This window comes from Gopherus flavomarginatus, chromosome 1 (assembly GCF_025201925.1).
Source record: "Gopherus flavomarginatus isolate rGopFla2 chromosome 1, rGopFla2.mat.asm, whole genome shotgun sequence".
In the NCBI taxonomy this organism is placed as follows: Eukaryota; Metazoa; Chordata; order Testudines; family Testudinidae; genus Gopherus; species Gopherus flavomarginatus.
The window spans coordinates 319990732-320007597 of NC_066617.1; the positions used below are offsets into that span (position 1 = coordinate 319990732).

Here is a 16866-nt window from a genome sequence, read left to right on the forward strand (position 1 = left end):
GTAGTGAAGAAAAGAGTTTGAAAAAATAAAAATAAAAACTAAGTCTTTAGGATTATCATCAACAGGCACTTAAAGGATTTTTAAAGAAAAAATAGAAGCGCATAAAAGGAGAATGGTGTCTATTTGCTTTTCAGAGCCATTAAAGGCCACACAATTATATACTTTGTAAAATACAGAGAGCTAAGCATCAGCTCTTAGCATTTGTGCCCAACTTGAAAAGAACTTCAAAGGAACCATAATTCAGCTCAGAAAAATTTTGAAATTACTCTTCTAACTTTTTGTAGTGATGTGGTTAATTTTATAGTTAAAGTTAATTTAGGTGTTTTTTCTAGGGCACTGAAGAAGGCTGACTTAATTTCCTCTGTCACAGTCTTTTGGCTCCTTTGACAGGGAGGGAGAATATCAAGCACTAATTTTATTAAGAATAAGAAAAATAAATATGCAAATAATAAATTGAGTTTTTGAAGTTGTATATCTGATATTGTCTTCTGTGTGTTTTGTCATCTGCCTGAACCTGAAAGCATAGACACTATGTTTATAGGCAGCAAAGAATCCTGTGGCGTCTTATAGACTAACAGACGTTTTGGAGCATGAACTTTCGTGGGTGAATACCCACTTCGTCAGATGCATCTGACGAAGTGGGTATTCACCCACCAAAGCTCATGCTGCAAAACGTCTTTTAGTCTGTAAGGTGCCACAGGATTCTTTGCTGCTTTTACAGATCCAGACTAACACGGCTACCCCTCTGATACTTGACACTATGTTTATAATACTACTATTATTCTGAATTTATACTCCAGGCATGTAAATTAAATATTTGGCCTTTACCTTTAAATTTGTTTTCCCTGAAACAGATTGTCTGACAATCTGAACTGGTAGTTGCATGGATCTAGAGGCAATTACGGCCAACTTCTAGGTAGCCTGCCATTTGTAATTCAGGACTACACATTTGAATAGCTTTAAGGCAATACTTGAACTTTATTAATTCATCTTAAAAAAATTCTGTTTGTAATTTGTAATTGGTAAAAACAAAAAGCAGAACACCTTCATTCTAAATATAATGGTGCAATCATCGCAAAACTTCCGTCAGTTTCAGTGGAGCAGGGATTTCACCCAAGTATTTATATTCCTGTTCCCATGCTCTGATTCTGTACCCTGAATCCCGAGTGGGTCAGGACTGACAGACAAATTTATCGGTAAGACCAAGTTTTCCTTTCTCTCAAGAGTATGTCTGTCATTCTTCTGCTCCTGGGATGTCATTAACAATGAATTCAGGATAGGGAATGAAGCAATATAATTCCCATTGTTTGTTTTATTTTAATTTTGCCAGCGGTTTGGAGGCCTTTCCTGGCAAAAACTGCATCTGAAAAGGGTCACAGATTGTGTTTCTAATGTCTCCCACAAAGGGAGACAACTTCCGGAAAATTGCTTTACTTTAGAATGCTAATATAAATGCTTTCATTTAATAGTTACTAATTTCTAGCATGTATGATGTGATCTCAGATTGGGCTAATATATCTTGAATTTCTGTTTCTTCTTAGCAGCCAGAGAGTCTATCAGGGTCCGTGCAGTCTTCAGTATTGGGGAAAGGTGTAAAACATCGACCTCCTCCTATCAAACTACCTTCAAGTTCAGGAAGTAGTTCTTCAGGTAAATACTTTTTAGCTCTTTATCGTCTCCCTCCTCCTGTCTGTTTCCCTTATTTTGAAGTGTGAGGTTTAACTACTTAATGTAATTTTAAATATAATGTAAAACCTTTACCTCTATAGGTCATGGAGAGCGTTTTTCAAAGCTGATCTTACTGCTTTCTGATTAAACAGTATTGTTCAAGGATGTATATAATGGAAAATATTCTAACATCCCTCCACAGAACCATAACGTCTGTTAATTGTGCTTTTTCAGGTAATATTTTTAGTCCACAGCAGTCAAGTGGCCACCTAAAATCCCCAACTCCTCCTCCTCCTTCTAAGCCTCCCAGTCTTTCTCGGAAACAGTCTATGGATCTTAGTCAAGTTAGCATGCTTTCTCCAGCTGCCATGTCTCCTGCGAGCTCTTCACAAAGTGAGTCACGAACTAAATTCTCCATTAAATCTTAGGCTTTTGCATAATGCTTATTGAGATAAACTTAACCAGTGGAATAGTGAAACTTAAATGTACAGTATACTCTAAATTGTATAAGTTGTGCAAAGCTTCAGGCAGGTTTCTTGTTGACTGTATGTATTTTATGTTTACTGTAATTGTGTTTGTTTTTCTGTATATATATGTATGCACCCTTTGTGTATACGTTTTAATACATTTTATGCGACCAGTATGATTCTCTTTTTTTAAAAAGCCTGATAGCTAATGTGACAATATAAGATTCCAAAGTGTGGTTCTTTCCTCCAGTGTAAAAATAACAGTATATGAGACCAATTTGCATTTACGTAATTTAAGCAACTGATTCTTTTTAAATGTCATAGGAACTGATACAGTTGTATCTCTATGTATGTATATAACCTGATCAGTCCCAAGGTGGTGATACAATAAACTATGAGATGATTTTTTAAAACACTCCAACACTGTTTTACAAATCATTGCTGATTACTAACGTGTAATAATGATTATTATAGCACCATAATGTAAGGTGTTAAAATGTAATTTTCTACAATGAGTGACATCTGAGTTTGATTTTTTTTAATTAAGAATGACAGGATTATTGTAATTATAGATCATAAACAATTTTTAAAATATGCGTCTTGAGGCCTTTCATGAACAGATTTGTACAGCAAAAGAAACCACAGCTATAGTTTTCCATTTTTTTTTATGAATAATTGCACACTGAACATTTCCGTATGCTGCACAGTGATATACTATGTTTTTTGCATTAAATAGTTTAAAATCTTCTGGATAGCTCAAAAGGTGTAATTTTTCTGCCTTCTTGTTTTGCACAAAGAAAAACATAAGAAAGATTTTGTAAATTTTCTGACAGTTCTATTCACACCTTTTTTATGTTGCTCGTATGGATTATGTAAATCTACTGCACACAGTTGTTACTGTAAGTAAAGCTCTGGTCACAGCTTTTGGACATTCACATTTCTTTCCTTTCTTTCTGCAGGACATGAAAGCTAAAAAAGAGAACACCTCAAGAGCTTTTGGGTTTTTTTACTTTTTCTGTTTTTTGTTTTTTCTATTGTTAAACTGTGCATACTGCATTCACAACAAATTTATCTATACATTCTACATTTAAGCAGAAGGAATTACACAGTAACTTTTAAAGATGCAGTATTATCTCCTGCAAAAAGCATTTACTTTATTTTTTCTTTTGTGATTTGACTGAAATCTGGCAAATACAGTTATCGATATCTATTTGATAGAATTTAGATGGTTACCTTTGACCCCATTTGATCACTGAAGCTGTTATCTGTTCTTTGTTGAATCTGTTGTTTTCATATGTTTTAGCATGATGCTGTTATACAGACAGTACATACAGCCTATGTAGTTGACATTTTAGAACCAAAACCATTAACTGGGTTAAAATGGTCACTCAAAAAATTGTACTGCATTGACTTAAAAATATTTCCAACAGAGTCATGATTTAATGCACTATAAATTTTAAAAGGGCTTAATGGACGATACAAATTTATGTTTTGGTTAAAGAGTTAAGCATGGCAATGGGGTATCTGTGTGATATACTGCATCTTTAATAATGAGCGAGTGCAGCAACACTCCTGTGTCGTGTAGAAATTAACACTTGCAGTTTACTGCTTTAAAAAACTGGAACAAATTGTCAGTGCTAAATAAGATTCCATTAACCTTATTTTACAAAAGGACTGGCCTTTTATAACAAACTAGCACTTTTTATTTTTCTCAATGAGCAGGGTCTGGAACTCCTAAACCATCTACTCCTACTCCAACCAACACCCCTTCATCGACCCCACACCCTCCTGACGCTCAGAGCTCAACTCCTATTACCCCTTCTGCCACCCCTACTCCCCAAGATTCAGGCTTCACCCCTCAGCCCACTTTGTTAACCCCGTTTGCTCAGCAGCAAATGTCTCTGAGCCAGGCATTGCCTGTAATGACCATTCCTCTTTCCACCATGGTAACATCCATTACTACAGGAACCACCTCCACCCAGGTCATGGCAAACCCTGCAGGACTTAACTTCATCAATGTAGTGGGCTCTGTGTGGTAAGTTCACTTTATTTTAGTGGCTTCTTAACAACCTGCCTTATGTTGATTTACAGAAATGTTCAATATTCATTAAGCCAGGTTTTATTCAAGATGTCCAATGGAAATATATTGTTTCACCCTGTAATGGCATAATTCAGTTAATGCAGTTTTGGGAGGTGCTCAGACAGAAGAAACCCAGTATTTGAATGCTGATGAAGTTGAAAGAGAACCACTGAACTGTGTACTTTGAGTTTGAAAGATGCGTAGGGTTTAATTACACTAGTGCTTACCTAGCTACAAAAGCTATAATAGCTCTTGACATTTTGTTCTTACAATTTTTCCACTTGAATGTTATCTTTTTATTAATCATTATGAGAGGAGATGGAATATGCAAACCATTCCAAATTAAAAATAATTAGACAGAATTCTGTGTAAAAGCCCCTGTGAGTGAAACACTGTGTCTAAAATTTTTATAAGAACTTAAGAATGGCCATACTGGGTCAGACCAAAGGTCCATCTAGCCCAGTATTCTGTCTTCCGACAGTGGCCAATGCCAGGTGCCCCAAAGGAAATGAACAGAACAGGTAATCTGCAAGTGATCTGTCCCTTGTCATCCGTTCCCAGTTTCTGGCAAACAAAGACTAGGGACACTGTCCCTGCCCATGCTGGCTAATAGGCACTGATGGACCTATCCTCCATAAATGTATCTAGTTCTTTTTTGAACACTGTTATAGTCTTGGCCTTCACAACATCCTCTAGCAAAGAGTTCAACAGGTTGACTGTGTGTTGTATAAAAAAATACTTGTTTTTATATGTTTTAATCCTGTTGCCTATTAAATGGAACATCAGTGAATTTGATTTATGAGTACTTAATTTTATTAAGCATTCTTACACTTATTCTGAGACTTAAATATTATTCTGTATTTTTTAAAAGCACTTCTTCCAACAGTGGAATTTATTCTGTTATAATCAAGGTAGATTTCTATTAACTTAAAGTAGCTTTCGCTGTCTGCTGTGTAAAACACAGAGTTCACCCTAACGATGTCAGATGTGTGAATTACTCATCTGAACTCTCCAGCAGCAACTCATCACTCCAAATCCATTAAACAGATTTTTTCAACTTGCTGAAGGAAAACATGAGCCTGCTGTCCAGCTTTTATGTCCTGTCAGTGCTGCTGTATTTAAGGTTGTGTTAGTCTTTGTATTTGGAAACACTGCAGGCTTAGAATAAAAGAACCTATACACTTTATTCTTCCCGTGATCATTGATATCACAGTAAGTTCTGTGCACAGAACGAGGGTAGAATATGGACCTGTATATTCCAAATCCTAGGTACTTTATGATAATCCTTTATGTGTTTTTCTAAATGTCTGGGTTGTGGAGAACACATAGCACATTTCACACTCAGCTGTAATGTTCATTTAATGTTAGTTTGTGATGAATTAATCAATAGGGTGACTATAAATGTTCTGATCAGTCACCTTAAACATAACCTCATTTAGAGAATACTGTTGATTGTTTTGTCGAAGACTGGAAGGCAAAAATCTAGTTGTTCACACACATTTGTTCCACTTGGATTTAATGTGTTTTCTTTCCTCTTCTACAGTGGAGCACAGACATTGATGAGTGGCCCAAACCCTATGCTGGGGTGTAATACTGGTGCCATAACCCCTGCAGGTATAAATCTGAGTGGCATTTTGCCATCAGGAGGTCTGATGCCAAGTTCACTGCCAGGTGCAATGCAGTCTGCCTCTCAAGCAGGTTAGTATGAATCAGCTAAAAAGCTGTCATGAGGAACATTCAGATCAGGTTAAATAGCAAAAGCCCTTTAACCACAGTGGGCAGAAGAGTTCCACAAGAATTTCTCTGCGCCAATGAATGGATAGTGTGTACATTCAGGCTTGAATCCCCAAAGGGACTTAGGCATTGCAACACTCAGGTGCCTAGCAAATCACAAGAACAACATTGACATCCACAAGGCCTAAGTTAGGCAGCTAGACTCCCTATGCAATGAAGGGGGGAAAATAAGTGCTTAAGAATGGGATCCACAAAAGCCAGCATACTAGATGGGAAGCTGCCTAACTAGCCAATGGGAGAGTCTGATGAGAGGAGTTTGTCTTAAACCCCTCCCTAGCGGGAGGAAGAGGTGGTAGCCCTGTGGAGATAGCACTCATCCAGAATGTGGGAGACCCAGGTTCCATTCCCATCCCAGCTGATGGGGAGAAAGGATTTGAAGAGGAGGGTCTTCCATGTCCTTAACCACTAGGCTTTGGAACCGTCTGCCTTAGTCTCTCCTGTCAAAGCTGTGTTTCACTGTGGATAGATAATTATAGTCATTGGAGCATGGGGACTTGGACCCAGGGTTAGCTACTACCTGGGTAAGTGTGCTATCTGCCAGGCAGTAGGGTCATTCTCTCTCTGGCCCAATGACTGTTTATCCAAAGTGAACCCTCAACTGGAGAGACTGAGGATGAGCCCACATCAGAATAACACATTTCTTTGGTTAGAGCACTCTCCTGAGAGGTGGGAAACCCATGTTCAAATCTTTTCTAGCCCTCAGGCAGAGAGGAGAATGAACCTAGGTCTCACACATCCCAGGTGAGTGCTCTAACCGCTGTGCTAGAAGTTATAAGTGAGGTGGCCCTGCCACTGCTGGATTTTGAATGGAGCCTGATCCGGCAGGTGTGTTCTGAGTACGTTTGGATCAGGCCCAAAGGCAAGATAGGCATTTGCTTGCCTCTCTTTTCCTGGTTTGCAGATAACACTGGGGCAGAGGTGTGCAACATATGTGAGATGTGCATGACCAGAGGCAGAAACTTAGATGCGTAGGCAACTTTTACGTTTAGATGGCAGCTGAGGGGGGCTGGTGTTGTAGATTGCAGTGGCACCTAAATCTGAGCTGCTGGCACCTAATCCCTTTTAGGATGTAGGCCTCACTGAATTTGGGGATGATCTCTACATTCTTAGCCCCCAGGTCAGCTGAGGTTGAGTGTGTCTGAAGTAGTTATCTTAAGGGGCTAGGTTAGGGTTGCCACCTTTCTACTCGCACAAAAATGAACACTCTTGCCCTGCCCCTCCTCCGAGGCCCACTCTTTCTTCAAGGCCACCCCCCTGCTCACTCCATCCCTCCCCCCCCCATCGCTTGCTCTCCCCACCCTTTGTCACTCACTCATTTTCACTGGGTTGGCTCCAGAGGTTGGGGTGCAGAAGGGATGAGGTCTTTGGCTGGGGGTGTGGGCTCCAGGGTGGGGCCAGAAATGAGTTCAGGGTGTGGGAGGGGGCTCCAGACTAGTGCAGGGGGATGTGAGGGCTCTGATTTGGGGTGCAGGTTCTGAGGTGGGGCTGAGGATAAGGGGTTTGGGGTGTAGGAGGGTGCTCCAGGCTGGGACGAGGAGTTCGGAGAGTGGGAGGGAGATCAGGTCAGGGGGTTGGGGTGCCGGGGGGTGAGGGGCCCTAGTTGGGAGTGTGGGGGCTGGGGATGAGGGGTTAAGGGTGCAGGAGGGCTGCTTCGGGCTGGGATTGAGGGGTACAAAGGGCAGGAGTGGGATCAGGGCTGGGACGGGGTTGGGGCACAGGAGGGGGTGCAGGCTTTGGGCCGCGCTTACCTCAGGTGGCTCTCGGAAGCAGTAGAATGTCCTCACTCTGGCTCCTACGGCGAGCAGGGCCAGCTTTAGGCTGATTTGCCCGATTCCCCAGAATCGGGCCCCGCACCTAAGAGGGCCCTGCGCCTTAGGCGCCTTTTTAATTTTTTTTACTCACCCTGGCGGCAGTCCATTCTGCTGGGGTCTTCGGTGGCCCCACTCCCCTAGCCAGAACGCGGCAAGCCCCGCAGCCCTGCTCTCCCGGCTGGAGCTCCAGCCGGAGCGCTGTAGCCCCACGGCCCTGTGACCACGGCTGGAGCTCCGGCTGGAGCTCAGCAGCCCCACGGCCCTGTGACCCCGGCCGGAGAGCGGCAAGCCCCGCGGCCCTGCGACCCCGGCTGGAGCTCTGGCCGGAGCGTGGCAGCCCCACAGCCCTGCGACCCCGGCTGGAGCTCCGGCTAGAGCGCGGCGGCCCTGCAACCCTGGCCAGAGCGCGGCGACCCCACGACCCCGGCTGGAGTGTGGCAAGCCCCTTGGCTCCCCTCCCCCGGCCAGCAATTGGAAATGCTGCTGAAGACTGGGAGCGCCGCCCGGTGAGTACAAGCCCTGCCCCCAGGAATCAGGCCCCACACTTGCTAAAGCCATCCCTGACACCAAGGTTTGGCTAGGCAGCTTTGCGTGCAGCCCGTCCTCAGGCACTGCCCTCGCAGCTCCCATTGGCCGCAGTTCCTGGCTAGTGGGCGCTGCGGAGCTGGTGCTTGGAGTGGGGGCAGTGTGCGGAGCCCCTGGCTGCCTCTACATCAAGGAGCCCTGAGCAGGGACATGCTGCTGCTTCCAGGAGCTGCGCAGAACTACAGCAGGCAGGAAGCCTGCCTTAGCCCCATGGTGCTGACTGGCATCACCAGGGCCCCTTTTTGACCGGGCGTTCCAGTCAAAAACTGGATGCCTAGCAACCCTAGGCTAGGTTAGGGAGACATAGTATATATCTAGTTATACATCTGGATCACCCATTAGGAGGAGTTTCTGAGGTAGGTTACATTGCAAGTTCAGAAGTGACTGTGGCAATCATCACTACCAGAAGAAAAGTAAAATATGAAAACATCCCAGAATTTAGGAAGAGGACCCACACTTCAGTGCTTCAGGCCCTTATTTTTTTACTAGACTGTGTTTTAATCTAAGTATGTTTTTAGCTTCTTAACTGCCATAAAATATTACTGTAGAAATCAATGTGCTTCAACATTCATAAATGAGAAGTGTTTAAGTTCTTAGCAGGGGCGGCTCCAGGCACCAGCACGCCAAGCGCGTGCTTGGGGCGGCAAGCCACTGGGGGTGCTCTGCCGGTCGCCGCGAGGGCGGCAGGTTGGCTGCCTTCGGCGGCTTGCCTGCGGAGGGTCCGCTGGTCCCGTGGCTTTGGCGGACCTCCCGCAGGCCGCAGGCATACCACCGAAGGCAGCCTGAGTTGCCCCGGTTCTTACCTTTTTGAACCTTTTTGAAAACAGGACAGAAAAACACCTAATGTTTGTTAGATGTTTATCCTCTCAGAAATGCTTTTGGACTTGGAGATCTTAAAAAAAAAAGCCATTATAATTTGCAGCATTTCAATATTTTTCTTTCTCTAATGCAGCTATCAGTAACTGCTGTTTCATTGGTATTCCAGACATGTCCATGTGTGGGATGCAAACTGTAATGTATTTTAAAAATAGAGGAAGAACTACAGAACATCTGGACAGATGCTCTCTGCCTACCTTATCTTGTCCAAACATACTAGTAGTATTTGCAATGAACGATGTTTATACTGGTAGAAGTTCCTTTCTAATCAGTCTGTTCCCCTGAGCTGCATCTGGATAATTGTGCAATTTACAGTTCTACAGAGAAAATACAATATTCTGTTTAAGTATGAAACTTAACCTTGCCATGCTGCAAGCTTGAAGTATTTAGAAATAATCCCATTGGCATGGTGTGGTGTGATGTATTTGATTTGATGATATGCATCTAACTAAGTAATGGTTGCCTACTTTTAATTAACAGGCAGCCCTTTTGGTTTAAAAAATGCTTCAGGTCTTCGGCCCTTAAATCTGCTACAGGTAATTAATGTATTTGGACACATTAATAATTGTTTGCATAATTCTATATGGATGTGTTGATTACTGCTGTTGGTCACGTAGACCTCCAGTTCCTTGGAGCCAGGTGTTCCGAGACATGCCACTTATTGTAAATGTTTCATTTTATTATTTTAATTTGAATGCATAAGACAAGAAAAGGTCTATGCTAAGAGAATAGGTGCCTTAAAAGATAACTAAAATCAGTCTATAAAACAGCAAACCTGAGGCCATCCTTCCCCCACTAACAAATCAACCAGTCTTGAATGACATAAAATAAGCTGTAGAAATAGTGAAATTTTGAAACTTGAATTCAAGTGGGTAATTGCATAATAAAAAATCCCATTTTCAGCCTTTGCTTTTGCTTTCACTGAAAAGTGGTTTTCATTTTTAGTTACAATTGTTTGAAAACTGCAAAATTAACAGTGCAATAGAAATCCCCTGTAAATTAACCAGCATAGGTCTTAAGAAAGATGAACTATGGGTGTGCAGCTAGGTCACTAGTTGATAAAAGGAACTTGCAGTCTCTACTATTGGAAATAGAAAGCTATGCAACACAAATAGTTCCAGACAAGTTTACAAACTCGGAATAAACCTCTTTAATTTAAACAAAAAATAAAACCCAAGGGGGAAAATTGTTGATTGCATCTGAGCTCTGATCAAATGCAGGGCGGGGTGGGAGGTAACTATCAGGTCCAGCACAAGTTAGAGCTGCAGAGGAGCAGCTCTAAATTACACCAGTGGTGCAAGATCCTTCAGGAACCTTAGAGTAAGATTGATCCCCCATGCTGCTTTCCTGTACTCCCTGCTGCCCAGGAGCATGGGATGTGGCTCGCACAGGAGACAGCTGTGTCAGAGGAGAGTTCCTCTGCCTAGGAGGGAATTCTCCACTGACTGTAGTCAACTGTTTTAAGTCCACTTTGTGCCACTTATACAGAGTATAGTGGATTTAGTAGACTAGGGGATGTGCCACTAGGAAATGAAATGGTAGAGTCAGGTTGCACAGGTTGCAATTAAGAGTCAGGTTGCACAGTTAAATTCAATGCAGTTCACAAATGCACAAGTCAAATTTATGTCTGTTTATGGACTCTGGTTAAATGTGCAGCTTGCTATCACGCTGTTTTAAAATATATATTATAAACCATGGAGGACTTAGTATACTAATTTATCTTTGCTGTTGGAATCTTAACTTTTTTACATTTCATGTCTTCCTTGTGAGTTTAATTATTTAACCTTCATATTGCAATAACAGTTCTTTGGTATGTGTGTGTGATTATGAAGATATTAGTGAAATGCTTGTATGTACACTACACCTAAGGCAGTCATTTCAGGCTATGCTCTTGAATCTCCTCTCTCTTACACTGTTATAAATCAAGAAAAATTCAGCTGAAATCAGTGCAGTTGGTAAAACTGATGTAAGCAAGAGGAAATAGGCCCCATATTTAATTAATATCTGTTGTATCAGATTCTCCACAATTTACTACTAGGAAGCCTTCATCCAAATAAAATAAAATGGTTTAAACATGGAGTTAATGAAGTATTCTGATGTTACAGGTATCCATTAACCTACATTTTTATTAGCGATGTGTAAAATCTGCACAATTGTATTTCAAAAGAACAATGATAATAATATACTTTTCTCCCTAGGAATGTAGGGCAACAACTTATGCAGACTCTATTTCTGAAAAATGAGGCCTTTTCAAAAACAGCAGCATTTTTAAAGTATCTGCAAGAAGTAATTTAATATCTAGATCTTTATTTGTGCTCATCCCTGGAGAATGGCAGGCTCATGAATGTGATTGAATTATGTCTTTTGTTTTTAATCTGAAACAGCTTCCTGGTGGTTCACTTATTTTCAACCCACTTCAGCAGCAGCAGCAGCAGCAGCAGCAGCTCTCACAGTTCTCTCCACAGCAGCAGTCCCAGCAGCCTGCAGCCTCTAGTCCACAGCAACAGGGAGAACAGGTGTGCCAGTTACCCTCAGTAAGAGTTCATAAATACATTGGAAAACTGTTGAACCGCATAGTTTACTCACAAATGATTATGCCAGGGTTTCTCAAATAGGGGTCGCCGCTTCTGTAGGAAAAGCCCCTGGCGGGCCGGGCTGGTGTGTTTACCTGCCCCGTCCACAGGTCCGGCCGATCGCGGCTCCCACTGGCCACCGATCGCTGCTCCGGGCCAATGGGAGCTGCTGGAAGTGGCACGGGCCGAGGGACTTACTGGCCGCCACTTCCAGGAACTCCCATTGGCCTGGAGCAGCGATCTGCAGCCAGTGGGAACCGCGATCGGCCGGACCTGCGGATGGGGCAAGTAAACACACCGGCCCAGCCCGCCAGGGGCTTTCCCTACAGAAGCGGCGACCCCTGTTTGGGAAACCCTGGATTATACCTTTCAGGTGGTGAATGGTTGATTGGAGTAGTTGTTTAAAGGAAGAGGAAATGAACAATTCTAGTTTACTAAATAGCAAGGATCTATTTTTGGATGGTAAAAGTCATTCATAATTTCTCCTTTTACAAGATCTAGGAATATAAAAATAAGTTGTGTTTCCCAGTTAGTCTACTGTCCTTTCAGCTCTGTAGTCATGCCAATACTGAAAAGACCATTATGGTTTGCTTCTAACAATTCCTCGATTGCTTAACTTTGTTTTAGTTAGCAAAGAACTGGCAAAGAGAGTGTAGCCCTCTGGTGGTTCATATTATGCCTTGCACATTTACTATAGGATGTCAGCTGCATAGGTTTGTATGAATTCACTAGCCTTAAATTGAAATAAGCATTCATATAGTATAATGAAAGTGGAAAGACCCATTGCATTCTAAACTCCACTTTGACTCCCCTTTTAACTTTGTCAGAAACATCTCCTCTTTGGCCTAAAAATTGTTTGTTTCAGATCAGAAGAGAATTTTGTTTTTTAACATTCACATGCATGTCAGGTAAGCAGGCTTTTAGTTACAGAGTATTGGAAACTTAGCATTTTAAATAAACATAACTTTTTTTCTATGACTTAAAAAAGAGCTGATTTTAAGGTATCGGATTTCTCATCTATTTAGTTCTCCATGAAGACAGGGCTAATAAAATCTTATTTAAAACTATGTTTACTAAACATTTCATTGACAACTGACAGGTTGTTAGTTACTTGTGAGGAATGGGATCTCTGAATGTTGTAGAAATCTAGATATGTCTGAGAGTCCTTCAAAGGTTACAGGATCAGTTGGAAGATTGTAGCAGTTTTCTGTGTCAGTTACAATGCATGGATTAAATGGTATCTCTCTTTTTCTACAGAACAACAAGTAAATGGGCCTTTACACAAAAGGTCTCAATCAGGTTAAGGAGAAAGGAAGCCTCGTGAAGAGTGCAGTCACTTTGTTGCCACTGCTATACATAGGTTGTAGTTATAGCTGGCTCCTCTGTCCCTTTACTGACTGGTGATTTTTTGACATGGCAGATAACCTGGCCTTGCTCCATCCTGCACTAATGTGGACAGAAGCCATTCAGTAGGTGAGGGAAGAGTGTTCTTGCCCCTCCCTACACAGAACCACAGCACAGGAATTACCATGCTGCATCAGAGTAGTGCTCCAGTTAGTCCACTGTCCTGATTCTTAGGGCATGGCTACACTTGCAGATGTAGAGTGCTGAGAGTTAAATCCGCCTTCGTAGAGCGCAGTAGGGAAAGCACTGCAGTCTGCCCACAGTGACAGCTTCAGCACACTGGTGTGGCCACATTTGCAGCACTTGCAGCGGCATTGGGAGCAGTGCGTTACGGGCAGCTATCCCACCATGCAAGTGACTGCAACGTGCTTTTCTAATGGGGGATGGGGTGGAGTGTAACAGGAAGTGTGTTGTGTGTATGTGGGGGGGAGAGAGTGGGTTTTCGGGGTGCTGAGAATGTGTCAGCATGCTGTCTTGTAAGTTCAGACCCTCCTCTTCACCCCACCTCTCACTCACTCAAAGCAAACAGTAAATGTTTGCTTTTCTCGGCACTGGTAAGCAGCCGGCTTCTCCGAAATGGAGCTTTGAAAGGGCATTTCCACATTCCTGCAGCCGATTTCACAACAATGACAAGAGTGGCCACTTAAGGGGATTACAGGACGTTTCCAGAGGCTGATCACAGCGCAGTAACGCAACACCTCGTTCACACTGGCACCGCAGTGCTCCAGCGGGAGTGCAGCAAATGTTACTCCTCTCACCAAGGTGGAGTACCAGCAGCGCTGTAGCCGCGGAGTCAGAGCGCTTTATGTGCCTTGCCAGTGTGGATGGGGAGTGAGCTAGGGCGCCCGGGGCTGCTTTGTTGCGCTGTAGCTTGCAAGTGTAGCCAAGGCCTTAGTGACCAGTACAAGCTGCTTTAGAGGAATACACGTGAAACCCGCTACTGTAGAATAACCAAAGTTTCTTCCTAACCCTGTCAGTCAGCAGTTGGCTTATGCCCTAGCTGTTTCAACTGAGTTGGGATTTTTGTGCTAGTGAAGGGTAGGGCTCCATTTGGCCCTAAAATTGTAGATTGTAATTTTGGATGATTGTAGACAGATGGAAAGCTGAGGCAGCAAGTACTATCACTGTGAAAGGCATTAATCTTTATAGATGATTTCTTTGTAAAAGTCTGCAACAGAGTTCAGCAGTTAACCTCAGTCCATTCTCATATGCCAAATCCCCTTCCCTTAAGGCATCAAGACCTTCCCCTAAATTGTATCTATCTGGTAGGGTATTTAGTTCTCACCGTGCCCACAATGTGGCCAGTTTGGGAAAGGAAAAGTACAGTCTGCTCTGCTTTTGCATCTCATCTGCCAGTGTAGTTACCAGCTCCTTTCTAGTCTTCCTGCTGAGACCAGAGGCCTTTCGTGTGTGCTAGTTAGTCTCTGCCTTCAGCCCAGATACCTAGTTCAGTTTGCCTTAAAATAATTTTGAATAGTATGGAAGAATCATCAGTAAGGTGGCTCCAGGGGTGAAAGTAACTTAAAGGACTTACCAGTACACCAGAGTCCTGAGCAGGGCTGTGGCTGGGAGCCCCAGGGCCTTTAAATCACCCTGGATGTACCAGCTGCAGAGGCGGCTGGGAGCCCCAGGGCTCAGGGGCAAATTAAAGGGCCCAGGGCTCCGGCAGCTGCGGAACTCCAGGCCCTTTAAATCACCGCAGGAGCCCTGCCGCCGCTCCTGGGGCGGCAGGGCTTGGGCTAGGGCCGGGTAGCGGTAGCAGGGCTCCAGAGGTGATTTAAAGGCCTGGGGCCCCATGCCGCTGCAGGGAGCCCTGGGCCCTTTAAATCCCCGCCAGAGCCCGGGTCATGCGGGGATTTAAAGGGCCAAGTGCTCCCCACAGCAGCTGGAGCCCTGGGCCCTTTAAATCACTGCCAGAGAAGCCGGTCTAGTCCGGCACAGCGTACTGGCTCTTGCCGGTATGCCGTACCATACTGTACCGCCTTACTTTCACCTCTGGGTGGCTCTCAATACTACATAAAGTATTAGACTGACAAAAGCTCACTTACGAGGTAACAGGTCCCTCTGCTTTGAATGGTCCCTTACAATATGTGCTAACTACTTGTGCTAAACAATCTGTCCCACCATGGGTGAAGCTGTGATACTGGGAGTACCTTTCCCAGATCTGAAGAAGAGCTCGGTGTGGCTCGAAAGCGTGTCTCTCTCACCAACAGAAATTGGTCCAATAAAAGATATTACCTTACCCAAATGGTCTCTCGTATGTGGTAACGTCAGTTTCCTGGAATCCCACATGGCAGAAAAGTTCTCCTACAGTGTCATCTCTGTTCACACAGGTCTTTAAGGGTGTTATGTGTGGTAGTGTGACAGCAGACAGCTGTAGATGTATTCTTAAGGCACTTGGAATCCAACCATCGAATCTCTTGTTGTTGGGAATTACTTTGTTCTTTGATCAGTAAGCCAATACTCTTGGAATTTCCTCATACAGACTTTGAACTATGAACTTAATTTCTTCACACGTGTAAATTAATTGAGCTGAAATCTAAGTTCTTAATGAAGAAATAATCAAATAGCACTTTTTATTCCATTGTGCAAAATATACATACATTTATCACAAATTTCTGTAGGTTTTTGGTGAGAGGTTGGTACCATCATTTTACAGTATCCTCAGTATGTCCTAACCTTATAGCACTGTTTCTTTAGGACAGTGATTTTTAGCTGAATTCTTTCCCTGTTTTCTTTTTCATGTGATTACTTAACATGGTTATCTTAAAGAAATCTTGCATAACTCATGACAATTTAGCAGCCTAGTCACAAGTTCTGCTTTTTACCATTTTTTTGGGGGAGGGGGGGATGCGGTGTGTGTTACAAGTCTGTTTGAATTATGTAAGATGTACTCAGACAATATTTTCATTCCATGTGTGTACTTAAAGAATTATGCATGTGGGTACTCTAGTATACTGCATGATCCAGTACACACTGACTTCAACGGACATTTGATCAATCCCTTCATGATCCAATCTATGTAAGAAATGAATGGAAGTAGGGGGAGTTATTTTGTTCTTGAGTGAAGTTGTTGCTTTCAGAATATTACTGGGGTAGGGTTTTTTAAGATAAGAAAGGATGGCACAATCTGAAGATGTAAATATCTTCACTTTGTTTCCCTGATGTTTCGGGTCTATAGTGATTAGTATTCTTGCCTGTGGACTGCGTGTGGACCACCATTTCAGGTGCAACACAGATTCTTGTGGAATTAGGAGATGAAGTACCACCTGACTGGATCTAAACTATAGTTATTACTACTAGGGGTTGCCTGTGGTGCAGCCAGAGATGCCATGGGACTTCTGTTAAAGAAGAGAGATAATCCTAATGTCCTGGAAAACATTCCCTATGTATGTAAAACAGGTTATAAAATCCAAAATTATAGAAGAGCTAGTATAGAGCACATAATGGCTGCTCTACATATCTGAATAGTCACTCCATTACCTGTATTTCACACTATAAAAAGCAGAATGCGTTTTTAAAAGGGAAATAAAAGCGATCAACATGAAAAGATACGAGTATTTTTTGAATTTATTCATTCAATGGCACAAAAGTTCCACAATAAGTAT

The 16866-nt window shown here is 42.9% G+C and overlaps 2 protein-coding genes across 22 annotated transcripts in view; one reads left to right on the plus strand and one right to left on the minus strand.

Moving 5' to 3' along the window:
• SUPT20H (SPT20 homolog, SAGA complex component) overlaps window positions 1-16866 on the plus strand; it is a 61192-nt gene that overhangs the window by 42147 nt on the left and 2179 nt on the right. For 7 of the 21 annotated variants that reach the window (XM_050937184.1, XM_050937186.1, XM_050937191.1 and 4 more), the window contains 6 exons: window positions 1542-1650; window positions 1903-2061; window positions 3858-4170; window positions 5759-5913; window positions 9762-9817; window positions 11666-11815. In XM_050937184.1, the coding sequence (XP_050793141.1) occupies window positions 1542-1650; window positions 1903-2061; window positions 3858-4170; window positions 5759-5913; window positions 9762-9817; window positions 11666-11815 (942 nt within the window). The remainder of the gene's footprint in view (window positions 1-1541; window positions 1651-1902; window positions 2062-3857; window positions 4171-5758; window positions 5914-9761; window positions 9818-11665; window positions 11816-16866) is intronic. The other 14 variants (XM_050937188.1, XM_050937194.1, XM_050937201.1 and 11 more) reach the window with 8 other exon arrangements.
• Window positions 1-16866, minus strand: part of EXOSC8 (exosome component 8) — a 48366-nt gene that overhangs the window by 4880 nt on the left and 26620 nt on the right. The gene's annotated exons all lie outside the window — the stretch shown is intronic.